This window comes from Alosa pseudoharengus, unplaced genomic scaffold, assembly GCF_046254945.1.
Source record: "Alosa pseudoharengus isolate Yale_2024_CS ecotype anadromous, Long Island Sound unplaced genomic scaffold, YU_APseudo_1.1 YU_APseudo_1.1_scf_5, whole genome shotgun sequence".
In the NCBI taxonomy this organism is placed as follows: Eukaryota; Metazoa; Chordata; class Actinopteri; order Clupeiformes; family Clupeidae; genus Alosa; species Alosa pseudoharengus.
In genome coordinates, this window is record NW_027468837.1 from 17,807,513 (window position 1) to 17,827,284 (window position 19,772).

The window sequence follows — 19,772 nt, forward strand, 5'->3', positions numbered from 1 at the left end:
TTTCCCCCCCTCAACATAATACATCTCTAACAAAATTAAAATAAAGTAAAACTTATTTCCACCAGTAAATCAAATTAAACATTTCCAATGTATCCAAATAGCCTTTATTGTAGTATGCAGTAACAAGGGTATGGTTGATCTCAGCACTTTCACCTCCAAGCTTGAAGTCCAGTAAGGTTTTTTTTAGTATGGAGAAAAGAAAAATGTTCTTTAAAGATTTCACTAAGATTTCATGTACTCACATTTAGTGGCATAATTTGCAGTCCTCTGCAGTAATGAAAGGACTGATATGAAATGTACACTATTTTCTGAGAAATATTCATTACCTCATATATTATAAAAAAGCTTTTACAAATAATCTAATTGGTCACTCCCAGTCCATTCTACCATAAGTGTCATTCACATCACATCACACAACCACCCATCCATAAAGAGCAACAGACAGAATATTCTCTCTCAAAGTTTAGAAGGCACTTAAGTGGTTATGAGGAAAGCCAGGCTTTTTTCTCTCTTTTTTGTTTCTGTGTGGAATTGCAGAAGCCTGGTGAACCAATCGCACAGGGGTTGGGTTTAAGGGGTTAGGATCCACAGGTCAGACGAGAGCAAGTCTGATTTAATGCCTCACGTGTGCATAAATGAATAGGAAAGTTCAAAAAGCCTCCTGGTCACTCAGACAGAGGCAGAGCGATGAAGAGGTTTTGGTCAGTAGATTTGCACATGATCGCCAAGAGGGCTGACCGGAAGATCGGTCAGACGGAAGGTGCATAACATGAGGCTGTTTAGTCTTCAGGGTCCAAATGCTCAAAGGTTTGGGTTCACATCAGGGCTTTATCTTCCATAACTGAAAAGAAAGAAGAATGTTTGCCTTAGTGTGTGCATTATTCCTCTGGTTTAAAGCACCATTTCATTTAATTTTATTTATTTATTTATTCTTTTTAACAAGGTAACAAACCATAGCACTGCACTGGATTGGTGGTTTGCTCAATAAGATGACTATCTATGACACAAAAAAAGTGTCTTTCTTCACCATATTGTCAGTATTTAACATGTCAAAACTTGCCACTGAATTCTGGAACGCAAAAAAAGGTGCAAAAAAAGCATGCATGCAGACCAATGGCAGCTGACGTGCTGTGCAAGATGTACAAAATATGTGCATCCTTTATGATAGATGTTCAATGAGTGTTTCAATTAACACCCAGTCTGGCAGGTCAATCAAATCATTTTTGCAATACACTTGTAGTGGTGGGCCACTCTTAACTTAGACGTATATTGCTTGGCTTGTTTTGGTTGGTAAGTAGCAAAAATAGCATTAAATAGCGTTGTAAAGAACTGTATGCCTAATACATCCAACAGCTTCCTTGTTCTTTGTTCTAATTTTAGGGTCAAAAGGTGAGAGGCGACCATCTTTAACTTCATAGCCTTCTCACAGCCTATCAAACTAAAAGTACTAAAGCACGTCCTAAATCTAACAAAATACACCAGTACTTCAATAGCACACAGATTTAGATTAATAAAAACTCAAAATGACTCCTACAACACTAATACCGGACTTTAATGTCGTATAGCACTCCTTGAAGTTGTATTCCTAATGTATCAGACCAAGCTCTACATTCAAAGAAGATGAAATAGTTGTCTTTACAAACCATAAGAAATGTAAGTACCCAGGGAGTGATAGAGGAGCAAATCTACAGTTGCTGTTCTGTTGTATTTCAAAAACATGACTAATTGTTATGTAAGGCTGAGATCAGACATTTCTAGATTCCCATACTTTAGGTTCATATAACATACGTGATATACATATAATGCCAAAGAAAACTATGATCTCAGCAGGTTGGCCAAGCAAGTGTCTAGAGGGTAGAGTGGGTGTTCCGAGGTGACAAGACTCACTCTGATGTTGAAGCCCAGCAGGTCACTGACCACTGCAGAAATGGCTGACAGAATGACCACGCGGGTGATGTTGTAGATGAGGGGGTTCACCGTCAGGCCCAGAAGCCGGAATGGAGTGTCCAGCTCCTGTAAAGATATCAAGGCGTAACCAACATGTGTTGATATGGAGCTCTTGCATTAAGTACAAAGAACACAATTATACATGTGTACAGTTGTGGCTGAAATTGTTGGTACCCATGACTTGAGATTTCTGACACTGGGCCAAGGTGTTTCTCTCCAGGCCAAGGTACGTTCTAGTCTTGACATTTCATTATGCCCTGTATATAGGCCAGCCCATATGCAGAAAAGCAGCACCAAACATAACCAAGCCTCGTCCATTTTTCAAAATAGGTATGGTGTTCATGGACAATTTTTTTATCTGAACACTGAACTGCTGTGACTTGCCAAAAAACTCCAGTTGACACATTAACTGCATAGCCCTACTATCAATAGCTTCGCAGTATTGTACTTTCCCAACTATTAGCCACGGTTTATACATTGATTTTGCAAAATTTCTTCAGCTATGAGGTTAATACACGGGGGCAGTTAATATGGTAGTTTTGTTTTTTTAACTTGTATAAAACACTGTCCTGCGGTTCATACACAATACGGCTAATACACAGGAAATTACTGTATTGCACAAGAACATTACAGAGAAAAAAAGTGTACTACTGTTCAAAAGTTGGGGTCACAAATTGTCTTTCTTTCCATAAAATGTGCTTGAATGGGAAATGTAGCAATATGCACAGGAAACAACGTCACTGACCAGGTTAGAAATAAAATCAATGCACTAAAATAATATGTGTCCTTCAAACTTTGCTTTTGTCAAATAATTATCCATTCTGCAAATGGCATTTGTGATCCTAAACATTTGAACATGTAGTGTACACAAACATTTAGCTATAAACTTACTTTCATAAGCTTTGTGGCGAGCTTCAGAACATTATTAACAATGTTCAGCTCTTCTTTCTTGTTTGGCTTCTTCTCCATCTTAAGATACAAATTTATCTGTGGATAATAATGAAATCAAGAGAGTGTGAGTAAAAAGAAAAATCACTATGTTGTAACATGTGGCTGATAAAACACGTGGGGCCCTAATTCAAGTGCTAGGCAATGTCTACGAGCAAGGTTCTCAGGCATGAACCAACAGGATCAAGCACCAATATTTGTGCTTAGGATCTTTCCCCATGGTATTCAATTTGTAAATAGATTTTGCATAGTTACTAAGCAAGCTAGCCTTTAGAATTTGCATGGACTCTGATTGAACAACTGAGGATGTGTTTGAGGACAGGTGTGTTTCTGGATGTCTAAAAATATGTCAGTGTTTGTTTATATGGGGTTTTTTTTGGTTTACCTACGTGGGATTGTGTTTACACAGCAAGCAAATCTGTGGATTTTATGTTTGTGTCAGTGTCAGTGTGTGTGTGTGTGTTCTTGCCTGTTCAGTGAGCAGCACCGATGCGTTGCTGTACTTGCGGTTGGTCTCTGCGCCCAGCGATGCCAGGCGCAGCAGGAAGAAGATGAGAGATGAGGCCCATATCAGTAGCTCCCAGTTGGTCTCCGAGTCCAGGAATGTGTGGTGGCTATGAAGAAGCTACACACACACACACACGAAAGGGCCACACACAGCTGCTAACTAAAAGTCTGGAGATGCACACTTCAACAGGTTGTATTTTTCAATGTTTACATACATCAATTGCATTCAGATAGTCCGTTTTGCATACCACTAAGTACCTTGCTTGAAGAATTATATTGAAATTAAGCAGCTACATTTCCTAAGGGTAGAACTTCTCTGGTTTACAGTATTCTATTTTGTTCTGGTTCAGCATCAGCTGGTCTACAAGAAGTTTTTAAAAACTACAACAGGAGCATAATAAAGTCTAAGCTGTAACATTCTTGGACCAAACCAGGGGTGTGTCTTTCTAATTTCCTAACATGTAAAATGGAGTGACTGTAGATTGTTTGTTAGGGTAGCAAACAATGAGTAGTGGAACTCCGTGACAATGGCAGAGAATGCCGAGGCCTTGGGTGTCTGTTCTATTGCGTGGGACATGGCTGACCTGAGCACAACAGATGAAGGCAATGGACAAAGCAAGGAAGAAGATGGAGGACACAATGACGTCCACCGAACGCTGGGGTCCTCGCCTCTGTGACGGATGGACCACAAGTCAGGGTGGGAGTGAGACAAAACCAACCAACGACACACACAGACGCACACACAAACTACAAATCCACCCAAACACAGTACTAATAATTAACAATGTACACACACACAATAAATGGACTAACATTTCCGCAGACACCATGAGAAGTACACACACACACACACACACACACACACACACACACACACACACACACACACACACACACACACACACACACACACACACACACACACACACACACACACACACACACACACACACACACACACACACTACTAATACTTAACAATGCACACACACACACACTTTCAGCCTTTACCTTTAGGAATGAGCGTAATGACAGCCATATCTTGATGTTCTGCACCTTCTTCAATCTGAAGTGGGGGATCTCAGACTTCTTGGCCTTGCGCGCTGATGTCAAGTGGCTGAAGAGCTTAGCAAAGAGAAGTCTCTGTGGAGCACACAAGTCCAATAATCAGGACAAATTGACACTAGAAGCCCAAAAGAATGAGAATCAAATAATTTCTATTACTATAAAAGCATCTAGCATCTACACATTTATGCAGTTGTGATTGTTCACCATAACTTACACCAACACCATAAATTCTAGGTCCTCTAACCTAACTGATGCTTACCGGTAATTAATGATGTTTGTGTAAAATGCCATTTCCCTTTCGTTTTAAAAGGTCATCTTGCCAGTTTGCACGGTGCTTTAGTCTACGTCTTTTTCCCGTATCTGTAAATATCTGCCCTTCCCGTCTGAGCATATTCCTCTTTTATTCCACCTCTTTATAAGTCCTCTGACCTCACTGACACTTAACCTTGCATGTGCATGCGTGCTCCACCCTTTCTGTAGACGCATGTTGTCTTTCACCCATGTCCTGGGATGACCTAACTAATCTTCACATAATACCTTCATCCCCACCCTCACCTTACCTCTGTGTAAAGGGGCTCAGCGTGGGAGTGTGAGTGTGTGTGCGCATTAGCGTGTGTGTGAGGCCAGTGAGGCAGACGCACTCCAGTCAGTGTGTATGTGTGTGTGTCTGTGTGTGTGTGTGTGTGCATATAAGCATATGTGACCATATGTGACCCCTTCCCCCCAGTGTGTTTGTAGGTCCTCTTGGAGATGCAGGTCATGAAGAAGAGGCGGTGAAGTAGACGTGCTCCAGCGTACATGCGTGTGTGTTCTTGTGGATGTGTGTGCTTGTGCGTGTGTGTGTATGTACGTATAGGCCCAGGTGTGAGCCCCCCCTTCCCCCGCCTCCCCCTACCTGTTTGTAGCTCCCGGCAACGCAGGTCTTGAAGAAGAGGAGGCCGGTGAGGCAGACGCGCTCCAGTGTGTATGTGAGTGAGTGCGTGTGTGCGTGCGTGCGTGCGTGCGTGCGTGCGTGCGTGCGTGCGTGCGTGCGTGCGTGCGTGCGTTAAGTGTCCATATGTAACCCCTTTCCCCCACCTGTTTGTAGGTCCTCTCAGCAACACAGGTCATGAAGAAGAAGAAGCCGGTGAGGCAGACTCGCTCCAACGTGCTGATGAGGAAGAAGGCGTATGCGCGGGCGCTAGGTGGCCCCAGGGCAGTGGCCAGCAGCTCGGCAGCGTCCATCGAGCCCAGCCGCGCCGCCTGTAGACGCTGGGTCACACGGAAGCAGAAGGGCAGCAGCGCCAACGTGGCCGTTACCAGCCCACCCAGCACCAGGTAGCCCATGCCCTGCTCCACCACCTTCACCTGGGCACACACACACACACACACACACACAGGCATGCACACACACACAACCACCCACCCCCAGACACACACACACACACACACACACACACACACACACACACACACAAAGGCATGCACACACAAAGGCATGCACACACACACACACACACACACACACACACACACACACACACACACACACACACACACACACACAGGTAACACCTTATCAGCTACATCAATGTCAACAATACATTACATATTACATGATTTTCAACGGTCATATGAAACATTTAATGCCATCAAACCATTTCAGCCATTCATACTGACAGCTACACTCACTTCTGAGGGGAATTGTATATCTGGAGAAAAATTCCCTAGTAAATCTTTCCTGACAAGATTCTGGGAACAAACATAAGATTGTGCGCGCGCGCGCATGCACACACACACACACACACACACACACACACACCTCCATCACAGTCGGCTTTATTACTCGGCACAAAAAGTTGTAGATGGATATGCTATTTAAAAGTACATAGTGACGTTATTACTAAGAGATAACATGCTATAATCTACGAAATGTAAACACAGTCAAATCCATTTAATTGAATGCTTACAGTTATTGCAACACGTCAACACGTACCTCACAAAATGACAGGCAAGATAAAGGACATTGTGAAAATATATACGGCTAAAACACAGCCCTGACACTGACGTTAGTGTAAGTGTGTTTGACGTGGTCGTCCATCCGGACGTACCCGTGTGAGGATGATGCCACTGATCTCCAGCACGGACATGTCGGCCTTTTTGCACTCTCCCTGCTCCCAGAAGATGGCGCTCACGCGGTCTTTGGATGGGTGGCACGCCTGCAGCCATGACAGATGAGTCTGAGGGAGACCAGACGAGTATGAGCAGTGTGGGAATGATCTACACTGGACAAATTCGACACCTGGAGGGCAGACAGAATGTCATCTTCTTTTCCCCTCTATTCCAATTTAGTCTCATGTTTTCAGGGCACAAATACAGCCTTTATAAGAGTCTTACTCTCTAACTAACGCATTATTTCATCTTTTCGCTTTGTTTTAGTTAGTTCAGAGGTGCTCAACCTTTTTTGGAGCGAAGACATGCCAAAAGTCAAACCAAAATGACAAGACACACTTGTGGTTACTGATTATGATCAGTCTCACACATTATCAACAGCTGTGTGTTCGACATGGAAAAGTTGAGAGTCCTCACTTCAGATTGATCTCTAGAAATTATATTTTGTTGCTAAATCTAGGAATTGCATCATATCCTAACAACCATAGGTAGTAAACTATTGTGGCGAGCTCATCTAGAAGGAGTTGCGTAAAACTGAGAATGGTACCCTACTAACAGCTTTAAAAAAAGTTGTTAATCTCTGACTATCCAAAACTGTTTTCAATTAAAAAGTTGTGTCAATAAATGCATTTGAAAATACCTTTATAGGTCATTTCATGAGCCTGTACAAAAACACATTGGGTACCTCAAAATTCTACACACCTCCACATTGGAGGTCGTAGCGATCACCTGTGGGAAAGTCTCCTCATCGCTGCTGAGCCCATTGGCCGGAGGCAGGTGGCTGTGGCCGTGGCGCCCATCCTCCTCGCTGTCACTACTTCCTGAAGAGGCGGAGTCAGGGCCCTGCAGAAGCTCCTCCCACAGCATGTCGTCCGTATCGGACGCCGCCTGCGAGCCCACTGAGGTGATGAGATGCTCCACGTCTCGTGGCTTCACACCCGTAACCATGGTTACAGTCTTGCCTTCATCCTGCTCAAGAAAGAGACAATAGCCGTTTTTAGATAGAGACTGCGCAACATTCACAGGAAGAGGAGACGTCTTTATGCCACATCGTGTGTCTAAAAACGAGGTGAATCATTGCCGGCTTGGCACTTCATACCACGAGTGTTTACAAACAAGCCAGCACACAAGGAGGCAGGATCAAATAACAACATGAAGCGTGAAGTGCAACATTGGGCGTGAGGAGTAGCCTAACACATGGGAACGAACTATGAACGAACTATGCATGATCATGCCATTCACACCAATTTATTTTCAATGTATGAAGACATTTGAGGAAACCATCTCTCTGATATTCCTTATTTACTGAATGACAGTAATATCTTCCAGCGCTGAATATGGGCACTGACACAGTACACGGAAAGCACACATTTTTATCAGAATGTGAGCTCTATGCATAGTGTACCCCTCACTTTTGCACAGCTCTCACATTCTCCTCTACTGTACTCACATCCGGCTCTACCTCTCAAGTGAGAAAGCACTTCAAACCTCCGTCATAACTGGCACCACAGAGAGATACAGGCAATTTACAGCCAGGCAAAGGTCACCCCCAAGAGACACAGTAGAACCCTCACCTGAGGCTGGAGCCGAGGGGGCGAGGGGCTCTTCGCCGGGCTCCTGATCCTCTTCCTGAGTATGGAGGCCGGCTTGGGTCCCAGCGCCGCGACGGGCCGGTCTCTGGCAGGCTGGTGGAAGTGTGCGGCCACCTCGCAGCCCTCCTTCTCGTCCTCGTCACTGGAGATCTCCTCCGAGGGCCCGTACTTGGACTTCCTCAGAGGGCTCTGTGACGTCACCGCAAAACAACAAAACACGTCAGAGGGAGCGGAGCCATCTCTGTATGCAAACACAACATTTACATGCACAGGCTCTGCGTGTAAACAGAGAAGGCTAAAACAGGCGTCTTTGAAGAAAATTGGAAAAAACTCAACTTAATTGGATAAAAAATTGGATAAACTAGACTGAGTAAATGTTATCAGTACAAGGGAGAACATTTAGTAACGGGTCTGTGCTAACTCAACCGGTTATTTCACAATGATAACATTGTGCAAGCAGAAATGAGACCCAAGATAAATGGACAAGTTCAAACAAAATACCTCCCTGTTAGGATCAACACTCCGGGCCAACTCTATTAACTGTGAGCTTTTGGCAGAACATTTTGTAACGGTGCACCACAGCACACTGAAGTGTTCCAGCAGATAATACACTTCCTAGTTACCCATGTTTTAAACCACTGCAGATACAGTACAGCTTGTACGACTCCATCACAAATACACCATCCATTAATCTGGCATGATGAAATGAAAAGCTAGTGGCAAAGTCCAATAGATCAGCAGGCGGGCAGGCCTACCCGTCTCTTCTCATTCTTCAAGAGTCTCGGTTTCTCCTCCAGCTGCCTGGACATCTGTCTGGAGTCTGCACCATTCCCATGGTCCTCGGCTTTCTTTGGTGCCTTGCTCTTCCTCTGTCTGCAGAACATCAAGAATCAATCAACATTGTGCTTAGAGCAGAGATCTGTAATACCAATAGTTCTGTACTAATCGAGTTAATGTCAGAAACCTGCCAACTTAGGCCACAATTTATGTGCTGTTATGTTAACTGAAACTGTCAAACTGTCGCTGAACTGCACCACTTTAAGTTTACATTAATTTCCACATTGCCTTTCAAGTAAGGAGGTAAATCTGCCCTGTGGGGAGTTGACTCAAACCTAAATCAAAACTGAATCAAACATACCTGAATCACAATGAACAGAGTCAAACTGAACTAAAGCAGACTGAAGTGAATCAAACTGTACTTCAGTAAAGCTGAATGCTAGCTGGTGGTAATGAGTCCTACCTCTTCCTCCTGACGGGGCTGGAGGCTCTGCTGGGGGGCGGGCTGGGCTGCAGGCTGCGGCAGGACTCGGTGGACACGATCTGGCAGTGCACCGTGCCCAGCAGCAGCATCAAACACACGGGCCCCACCACCTCACTGGCACTGGCCACCGGCACCTGCAAGTACAACACCGCAGCCGCCACTGCAGGGAGGGCCAGCACAAGGGCAGAAGGACACACACACACACACACACACACACACACCGAACTGATTTTAGCCAAACAAGTTTTTTCCTTACCCTAATTTAAAAAATAAATAAATAAATAAAATAAAATAAAAAACCTGTTCAATAAGATTACATTTGCATATGCTATGAGTCTTACGATATTGATTCTGTCATATTGGACAATTCAATTAATTTCTGAATATATTCCCTGCATCCAGAATTGGCCTATCAAGCTCTTCTGGCATGCATAATGTAGGAGGCAGTAGAGTATCTAAATATAGCCTAGCTGTGCCAACTGCAGTATCATACACATCGCTACAACAAGTAGGCTTATGTTGCACAGCCATGAACAAAGCAAGTGCATAAACAGGACTTTTACCATTTCAGTGAAACACTCCCAGTCAGACTAAGTAAATGTTCATTGAATGATGAAATTAGCAGCAAAATCTCATGATAGATTAAATGCCCTTATTTTGAATTATATTTCTCTCTGTTTAGCACTATGGCTCTAATGACCCATGGCATAGCTGGATCAGATCATAGCACAAGTTGGAAGTGTTGCTCAATCAAACTTGTTTCGATTGGCCTGCACCAATCACTGACTAATTTCCACAAATAAAAATTCACAGTAGACACAAACAGTCATCAAAAACAGAAATGTCACTGTGCATCACCCAGAATTGTCCAGATAAACAAAAAATATTATATTTTTGTGTGTCAGATCCCTCTGACCATAAAACATACCTACTGTAAGCCCTCTAACACACAAGCGAAGCCCAGCAGAGGCACTGACCTTGCAGGAGGTACAAGATAAGGATCCATGTGGAGATGCATTTGGAGGTGACCTGGATCCACCACTGGAAGAAGAACGGGAAGAGCAGAACCCTCACAAGGCCCTTCCGAGTCAGGGCCGTCCAAGGACTCTCCGGCTTGGCCTTACTGAACGTGGAGCCTGGGGAGGGGCAAGACCGTTCTCAGCTCATAACAAGCACATGATGCCATCTTGCTCTGAGGTGACTCGTTATGGGAAGCTGCTGAGTCTATGTTGGCCACAGAGGTGCTGGAATACAGCCACTTACCTCTCACGAGATCGACATCAATGAGATCGGGCTTGATATGTCCTGTTTTCTTCGGTTTGCTGTGAATATCCTGTGAATGAGTTGAAATTAGTTCCTCCTCCTTTCACCCCTAGGTGAAATAAAGATATGTGTTTCATTCAAATTAAACTCACTAACATCTCTCCAACCACACATGACTCACCTTGAGTTCAGCTTGTTCCAGAGATTTCTCCCATATTTGTTGGTCATAGGCACCAATCTGCATCAGGAAAAAGAGCAGCAAATTAACCTACAGCAAATTAACTGACCATGCAAGACAAGAACAACACCATTAATTCACAGTGCAAGCACAGTCTCCTGATACATCACCTTCTCCTGATACCACGCTATCCTTGCCATTCTTGTAATCTGATGTGGCCGAGGGTTTGCAGTCAGGTCATTTCACAGACACCACAGCAGAAGGTATCTGACTGCGACACAAGTCTTCACAAAACAGAGAGGAGGAGGTGGCACAGAAATGCATGGAGAAAAAGCAGACACAGCAATTTGCTGTAAGGTGAACAGATCATAACACTATATAGGCTACCATTAGCATGATGAATCAAGGGAAAACTGCAACCAGGGTCTAAATAAAATAAAACAAATGATGATAGTTGAAAAGAAAAGGCTTATTTGAAAGGATTCTTGGTTTCAGATAACAAAATGGGCTACAAAATGTGTCACAACACATGACCTAAATCACAGGAAAGTCGCGGTTAATTTGTCTTCTCCTTTTCTCTCGTTTGTTCTCATGTGGCAGTTTTGTGATGCCATTTACAAATGTCATTGTAACATATAACTTAAACAGACGCACTGTTCACAAAGCCTGGCTAACCAACTTGCTTCAGCTAATGTCACTCACCTCTTGTCAGCCCATACTTGGACAGAATAAGTTACATACACTCAGCAGCCAGTGTGTATGCTAGCTATGACAGAGGAAGTTTGATTGCTGCCCGCCACTTCAAGTCAAGTCTAGTCAGGTTTCTTGTAGTTAGCAATCGGTAGCTAGCGTTAGTTAGCTTGGTTGCTATTCAAATAAGTAAACGCTGGAATTGTAAGCTAATTTGCATTTGCAAACTGGTTCGCGACGTACGTGAACTAACTTACGGCTACATCTTTCTAATTCAATGTTACAGGCATATGTTGCCAGACTAGAGACTACCGAAAACAATCGCAAAACAACTTCAGGAGCAATTTCTATCGTACGGCTGTCAACGAAGCTCCTGTTTCAGCATATCAACAATTAGTTGCAGGCAGCACTTCCTTTTTCCGCTTTTGAGACAAGGTGGGCGTGTTCACTTTTACTGTCTATGCCTATAAATAGTGAGATGGCATAGTGAAATTGTTACCGAGTGGATAAAAGCACCCCATTTTACATGAGGCTTCTTTAGGACCTACTGAATAATTTGAAAATGTCCACATAGGGCACAAAATTCTTTTGATCTGACACAGGTGAATAGAGTAGCCTAAACATTTTAGCTAATAGGTATCACCATGACACTTGCCCGGTTTTCGATATTAGCCTACACATTTTCTGAAATCTTATGTTTGAATATGCAAATTAGGCATTATCTGTGTAAAAATGCAGTAATTTACATGCAATTCTAGAAACAGATGGATATTGGATAAAGTCAGGTTAAAAAGTATTTGTTTTATGTTAACATATTAGATACAAAGTTTGGTAACACTTCGGGGGTCAAAGGTGAAATTGCTAATGTTTATTTTGACGCTCAGGAGGATTTAGGCTAGCACCCAGTTGTGAAAAAAGGTGTTGAGCGTGTTAGCCCAGTTTTTTTTTTTTTTGTGCTCTGTGTGGAAGTTTTCAAAATCTCTCTTGGGCTCCCAGGCTAAAATCCTAGAAAGTCCTAAAGAAGTCCTAAAATGTGGTGCTTTTATCCACCAGGTAATGGTATTGTTGAATATGTGCACTAAGCCCCACTAAAAAAACACTAAACAGCAGGATTGTGTATAATTTTTACACCCATATTCACTCTGCCTAAGCCAACAATGTAAAGAAAATAATTGTAAAGAAATACCTTAATGGAGGCCTACAGGTGGTAGGCTGCAGGCAGTCATGTCTGCTAAAATGTTAATATGTGTTGGGTAATAAGTTGGGTCCATGTAGGGTACTGTGATAGAACTTTGAAGTCTCTTTCTGAAAACCAAACTTTAACCTCAAGGAAATTGCATAGACAGCAACCTGTCATACCATTATTGTGTACATCACATAGTCCTAGCGACCTTTGAGCTGCAGCTGTTCAGCCTAATGCTGTTATAATCATACATACCAGCATTGGTTTATTGCCTGGAGTTTAGTAGTAATCTATTTGGTTGTGCCTTTTTCAGACTTGTCAGTGCTGATATGGTGCCCAGCTCTGATCAGGGTGGAAGTGCTGCGGTGTGACTGGAGACGATCGATGGTGGCGTGGATATCAAGTAATCTGAGGCTGGTGACCTGCTTCACAGTCCCTCGGACATCAGCCAGGGTGTCCTCAGGTGGGGTTTCTTAAGGTCCACAGTCCACAGTTACCTGTGCACGTAACACTGACACAATTTCAAAGTGAAGCATGCATTTTTTAAAAGACTTCCAAAGAATTGGATTAGGAAATCCCAGGGTTTCCGGGATGTTCATATTGCATCTGTTTTCATCTGTTACTAGTGTAAAAAAGTGAAAATAATTTTGAACTGAGAAGAGAGTTTTTGTCATCTAAACCACCTACACTTATAGGAGCATGCAAGTAGGCTATGCTGAACTCAATACATCATACATTCTTGATAAATGCCTTTTAAGGCTGTTTGATTTAGTTTATGTCAGGATTGGTGATTGAAAACAAAATAAAAGTATAACATTAGCTTGCAGGTTCTTGCATAACACTGGATTTTCCCAGTGCAGTGCTTCCTTGTTTTCCTCTTGTTTTCAATCATCTCACATGGACTGGAATGGCTAAGGGTATTCCAGGAAATCAGCAAGTTAAGACAGGCTTTTAACTGAATGCAGATGTCACAAAGCAGCCCTTATTTCTACCATAGCCTATTATGATCTTAGATCAGATTTCTACATGCTTTTAATGCATTACATTTGGTTTCTTCCATCCTTACTACTCACATTTAAAAAGAAGCAGTTGTTGCCCATATATAACAGAAATCAGAAAATAAAGGCAAGATTAATTAATTTAAATGAAATCTGTGTTAATAATGCATCTTAAGTTAAATATTTGTTAGACTTTGTTAGATACTTTTTCTTCATATTAGAAACTAAATTACAATAATGTTTCTTGACTATTATTACTGTATGTGATTTCACCATACAGGAGTTTCCCAGAGCATTGCCCTAATGACTCATGACTCAGGATAAATAATGATTTTAACCCTCTCATTTCTGGTTTAGGGAAATAAAATGTTCAGCGGTAGTTAGGAATAAGTGTTACAGATTTTGACTGATACATCCATTTTTACCTGAAAATAATGCTATAATGTTATAGTGTTATAACATGATATTTGCCTTTCTCATATTTTTGTTTTTCATTGCTGTTGTCCAAGAGAAGTTGCACAATGTAGCTTCCACCACACCCACCTCCCTCCCACTCCCACACCTCTTGGCAGAGCCTGTGCAGGAGCACATTGTTTGGGGGATGCGTGTTTGATGAGATAGTTCAGAAAGGTTTTTTTTATTTTTTATTTTATTTTATAGTTAAGCAGTATAAATATGCCACCCTTCAGTCTTTGAAAGAGTAAAGCAACAGCCTATCTTCAGTCATGTTCTCCTTCAAGACTGGTGTTACATTGGCCGTCCTGGCCATGCTTGTGGTAGCTGTTCATTGTGGATTTGGAGGTATGGGTATGGCTGAATTACTTGATATTTATTTTTCAGTTGCAATTTCAGCTAATTTTTAAATGTGCAAGTATTATAGCAATGCTGCATTGAGATACCACTGCATGTAAGACATGCAGGGTATTAATTACATGGGTATTAATTTATGTTGTCCTTTTTAAGGAACAAATTCCTACAACTATGACTTGGACAACATGTCCGACCTTACGAAGCTGTACAATTCCAAGGTTTATGTGGCTGACAAACTGAGACGGCCTAAACAAAGTGGACCATTCGGCCATTCTGGAGTCAGGTATAACAACAAAAATACAAATGTTTTTTGGGGAAATGTTCTAAACAACAATTTGAAGATATACATGAAAGTATGTTCATCTCATTCAACAGACAAATACTGTATGTCTGTACTGTGTCCTTTCTAGATACAGGTAAATAATATAAAACAATGTTATATGTTGCACTGGTATGTTGTGAGTAAAATAGCCTCTGGCTTTATAGGGTAACTCTGGAGGATGGCACCAAGTGGCTGGTGCACAAGGGGAAAAAGTATGGCATCAGCAGCCAGACTGTTGTGGTCGATGCTCGCCACATGAGCAACACCTGGAAGGTATTTTCACTTATAGTTGTCAGTTGTGCCCCTTTCGTGACTTCCAAAATAGTACCCAAACATTTGGGTAATTTTTTCTTTAAAAAGTGCTCTGTTTTGTTCACAGATTATTGAGACCAAAAATTTCCAAGGCTCCAAGACTGTGTCGGATTTTGTGAAAGCAGGAGGCACTGATTACAAGCTTATTTTTGACAACTGTCATGATGCATCTGGGCGAATGTTCGACCAGTAAAATTTGCTTTGGTTTCAGATTTCAAAGTTTTGGAATAAATCTATTCATAATACAATTACTGACAGTCAGTGTAATTTCCTTTAATATTGGATTTCACCTTGAGAAGTGTAATTTTTGCTATTAAAATGGAAAGAACAAATTTTTTTGCTTACAGTAAAGCCTTTCATTTAATATGTTACGTTTTTTGCTCTGAACTGTACTCAAACAAAGATTAGTTTACTCAGATCATACAGTGTTCTTTTTCAGAGGATTTCAAAAGTCCACGCCCAATGGGCATTAGCTTATTTCTTTTGAACAAAGACAAAAAAGTAGCATGTTAAAGCAACTCTTTGGCGGTGCAACATTCATTTTCATGTTTGGTGACTGTGATACATGAACACACAATTTCATGAAAAACACATCTTGTACATTTTTTATATTTAATGACAGAATAAACTATGACATGCAACACTGGTGAGATTTTCTCACGGAAACACAAACAAAAAAACACAGAAGTGCCTGCTAGCTCTGTACATGATTTGAATAAATACATTAATCAACAAAGATATTTTCAAAAATGTCACCTACCACAGCATAACCTCATACAGCAAATGTTTTCTTTGTAAGAGATGAACAACTGAGGATAAATGATGGTTTCAGAAATAAAAGCTGATGCAACAAATAGTGGGAATATAGATGTGAATAGCTCTTTTGAAATGCATTGCATAGGTATTATTTACACAATTACACAGAGATCTATGTATTCCTCATGCTCATAGAGCCACCCAAGGCATTATAAAACTGTATATGACACACTTAGTCATATGGTATGCCTAAGGAAATGTGTTAATCCAAGCCTTTCTCCCATGTTAATTCTCTTGTTAAAGATTTACAAGCCGAGATGTTTTCAGGGTCATTTAGTAGTTTTAGAAAAGCTGGTCAGGACATAGACTGCCACCCATTCTGATGGCTGGAATAGTTTAGTACAGACCACAGGCCTTCAGGTTTTCGACAACGGTGTCAACAACTGTGTTGAATGCTGAGTCCACATTCTGTGTGTCAACGGCACAGGTCAGGTGGGTGTAGATTTCCTTTTCGCCCTTCTTCAGGTTCAGCTCCTCAAACTGCTTCTTGATGAAGTCAGTTCCCTGCTCATAACTGTCGCCACCTGAGGACATACAATCAGTTTGTTTTTTCCTGGCGCAAAAGGTTTCTACTTTAACTTGTAGTAGTCAACCTGCCCAGTGCTGACCTATGTAGGCCTTCAAATAAAAGTATTGTTCAATGTTAAAATACAAACCAGTATAGTTGGGGAAGCAAATGGTAAGGGGAGATGTCTTGATTTTGTTCTTGAAGATGTCTGTCTTGTTGAGGAAGAGCACCATGGTAGTGGTGGCAAAGAACTTGTGGTTGCAGATGCTGTTGAACAGATGAAGGCTCTCGTGTACGCGATTCTAATGGAGACAGGAAAGGGAGGAGTCAACACCAGGAAACATAATCAGGGAAAACATGGTGGCAGTTTATCTGAACTGCACTTATTGACTGATTATTTAATATATTTGATTTTATATTATTTTTTATAAATATAATATAGTATTACTATTATAAGGCTATTTGTATCAGTAGTTGTCATGACAACTCTGGTCATGTTTGATGCTTTGACAGGTAATTGGCAGCTGATATAGCACATCTACACAGCCCAAACAAATGCACAGATGCCCAGGCACACAGACTCTCCTGAGTCCCATACACTCACCATCTCGTCATCCTCCACCAGCACCAGGTCATAAGCACTGAGAGCTGAAACAAAGATTATGCAGGACACATCCTCGAAATTCTTGATCCAGCCTTTCCTCTCCTCACGCTTGCCCCCCACATCGAAAAGCCTGTTAAACCACAAGGAGTTAGTACATAGAGAGGCCCCTCGAAGTCACTTTGCCTTCGTGGTGCTATTGACACAGTTCCATGGTTGCGATAGTAGTGGTTTTAATTGTAACACATATGAGAATATGAATAAAATGTTTTTTCTTTCTGAAATAGGATGTTCTAAAAAAACAAAAAACAAAATGTATTAATAGAAATGGACAACCTGCGGGGACTTCCGATGACGCCATGTCTAAGGCATAAGCCTAAAAACAGAGCTCCATCTATTTGATTATTAAAAATCCTAACAACTGATCGAAAACTAGGCGATATAATATATTTACGTGATGTCAACATCATCTAGAGGCAGAGGTGCTGGCAAACAGCAGAACTTGACAGATGAGAAGGAAAATCCGAAGCAAAACCAAAAGGGAGAAGACGATAAGGCTAGTGCTAACGTTTACCACATGGAATCCAGGGTGTTAGCCGAGCTAGAAAAGCTACGGGCGGAAAACTGCGATGGACATGAACAGACTAAGGCCTCGCTTACAAAATTGGGATCGTCTATGAAAGGAACTGAAAACTGAAATAAGAAGGCTGGAGACAAGAACAACAGAGGCGGAAGATCGCATTAGTGCGGCAGAAGACAATGGGAAAAGGTATGAGAGAGCAATGAGATATCTGCTGCGCCGTGATATGGACTTGGACAGACTAGAACACTGGGTTGGATTTACAGGCATAGTTATCAGCTGGCTAAAATCATATCTACAAGAAAGGAGCTTCTTTGTTGCCATCGGAAACTGTACCTCAACACCAACGTCCTTGACCTGTGGTGTTCTCAGGGGTCGATCTTGGGGCCACTATTATTCAACCTCTATATGCTCCCACTTGGACAAATCATCCAAAATAATTTGATTTCATATCATAGCTATGCAGATGACACACAAATTTACTTAGCTCTGTCACCAAACGACTATGGTCCTCTTGAATCTATGTGTCAGTGTATAGAACAAATCAACACCTGGATGTCTCAAAATGTTCTTCAGCTGAACAAAGAAAAAACTGAAGTATATTTGGTAAAAAGGAAGAGAGACTTAGGGTTGCCACTCTCCTTGACACAAAAGGGTTGAAGGCAAAGGATACAGTTAAAAATCTTGGTGTATTAATTGACAGTGATCTAAATTTCAACAGCCACATGAAAGCGATAACTAAATCAGCTTTTTACCACCTCAAAAATATTGCCAAACTCAGAGGGCTGATGTCAAAATATGACTTAGAAAAACTCATTCATGCATTTATCTCCAGCAGGGTTGATTACTGCAATGGACTGTTCACAGGCCTTCATAAAAAGACTATTAAACAGCTTCAGGTGATACAAAATGCAGCAGCTAGAATTCTAACAAAAACTAAAAGAACTGACCACATTACTCCAATTCTAAAGTCCTTGCACTGGCTTCCAGTAAGTCACAGAATTGACTTTAAAGCACTATTGCTTGTTTATAAATCAGTAAATGGAGCAGGACCTAAATACCTGTCAGACATGCTTCAGCAGTACACACCTTCTCGTCCTCTTAGGTCCCAGGTGAAAAACCTGCTAGTAAAACCTACTGTTAGAACTAAACATGGTGAAGCAGCTTTTAGCTGCTATGCGGCTCAGCTGTGGAACCAACTTTCGGATGACATCAAAAAGGCCCCAACTGTAGCCAGTTTTAAATCTAGACTTAAGACCAAACTGTTCTCAGATGTTTTCTGCTAACTGTGCCGAGTTACAAATTCTGAATCTGCCTTGATAATTATTCTACCTTGTCTTTTATTACTTTTTTACTACTTTTGCCTTTGTTTTTGCTTACTTTATTTTTAAACTTTTTTACCTTGTGTTTTATGTTTTCTTTTTATTATATTTACCTTTTAACTATTCTTTGACTATATTGCCTTTATATGCTTTTATTTGTTATTATTGTTTGGTTTTGTTTATGTAAAGCACATTGAATGACTTTTGTGTATGAAATGTGCTAATAAACTTGACTTGACTTGACTTGACTTGACTTTGTTTTTCATTGCTGTTGTCCAAGAGAAGTTGCACAATGTAGCTTCCACCACACCCACCTCCCTCCCACTCCCCCACCTCTGGCAGAGCCTGTGCAGGAGCACATTGTTTGGGGGAATGATGAGATAGTTCAGGAAGGGCTTTTTTTATTTTTTTTATTTTATAGTTAAGCAGTATAAATATGCCACCCTTCAGTCTTTGAAAGAGTAAAGCAACAGCCTATCTTCAGTCATGTTCTCCTTCAAGACTGGTGTTACATTGGCCGTCCTGGCCATGCTTGTGGTAGCTGTTCATTGTGGAATTGGAGAAGGTATGGCTGAATTACTTGATATTTATTTTTCAGTTTCAATTTCAGCTAATTTTTAAATGTGCAAGTATTATAGCAATGCTGCATTGACATACCACTGCATGTAAGACATGCAGGGTATTAATTACATGGGTATTAATTTATATTGTCCTT

The 19,772-nt window shown here is 41.5% G+C and overlaps 2 protein-coding genes across 3 annotated transcripts; both read right to left on the reverse strand.

Annotated features, from left to right (window-relative positions):
* Nucleotides 1–81: 81 nt before the first annotated feature.
* On the reverse strand, nt 82–11,982 carry phtf1 (putative homeodomain transcription factor 1). 2 transcript variants are annotated; one of them, XM_076268948.1, is made up of 17 exons: nt 11,618–11,982; nt 11,086–11,199; nt 10,919–10,975; nt 10,738–10,807; nt 10,452–10,610; nt 9,454–9,634; nt 8,969–9,086; nt 8,196–8,402; nt 7,351–7,590; nt 6,561–6,689; nt 5,548–5,817; nt 4,414–4,545; nt 3,987–4,073; nt 3,365–3,520; nt 2,839–2,934; nt 1,888–2,013; nt 82–841 (listed from the first exon to the last, which is right to left on the reverse strand). In XM_076268948.1, exons 2-17 carry the CDS (start codon nt 11,113–11,115, stop codon nt 821–823), a joined length of 2,079 nt encoding a protein of 692 aa, XP_076125063.1. In that variant the 5' UTR covers nt 11,116–11,199; nt 11,618–11,982; the 3' UTR covers nt 82–820. The 2 variants fall into 2 exon arrangements, with proteins under 2 accessions (XP_076125063.1, XP_076125061.1); XM_076268946.1 differs by having other exon boundaries at nt 7,324–7,590.
* A 4,301-nt stretch (nt 11,983–16,283) lies between these two features.
* On the reverse strand, nt 16,284–17,734 carry LOC143104827 (guanine nucleotide-binding protein G(t) subunit alpha-1-like). The gene is made up of 4 exons (XM_076269161.1): nt 17,730–17,734; nt 17,159–17,288; nt 16,703–16,856; nt 16,284–16,570 (listed from the first exon to the last, which is right to left on the reverse strand). Exons 1-4 carry the CDS (start codon nt 17,732–17,734, stop codon nt 16,383–16,385), a joined length of 477 nt encoding a protein of 158 aa, XP_076125276.1. The 3' UTR covers nt 16,284–16,382.
* Nucleotides 17,735–19,772: the final 2,038 nt, after the last annotated feature.

What these genes read in the sequence shown, in the direction of transcription:
- phtf1 (XM_076268946.1), bottom strand. Translation starts at nt 11,115, where the DNA reads ATGGCAAGGATAGCGTGGTATCAGGAGAAG. An exon ending in TATCTTGTACCTCCTGCAAG is followed by an intron (nt 9,635 to 10,451) that starts GTCAGTGCCTCT and finishes CCCTCCCTGCAG; the next exon opens with TGGCGGCTGCGGTGTTGTAC. An exon ending in CATTACGCTCATTCCTAAAG is followed by an intron (nt 4,074 to 4,413) that starts GTAAAGGCTGAA and finishes CATCCGTCACAG; the next exon opens with AGGCGAGGACCCCAGCGTTC.
- LOC143104827 (XM_076269161.1), bottom strand. An exon ending in TGGTGGAGGATGACGAGATG is followed by an intron (nt 16,857 to 17,158) that starts GTGAGTGTATGG and finishes TGTCTCCATTAG; the next exon opens with AATCGCGTACACGAGAGCCT. An exon ending in TTGCTTCCCCAACTATACTG is followed by an intron (nt 16,571 to 16,702) that starts GTTTGTATTTTA and finishes GTATGTCCTCAG; the next exon opens with GTGGCGACAGTTATGAGCAG.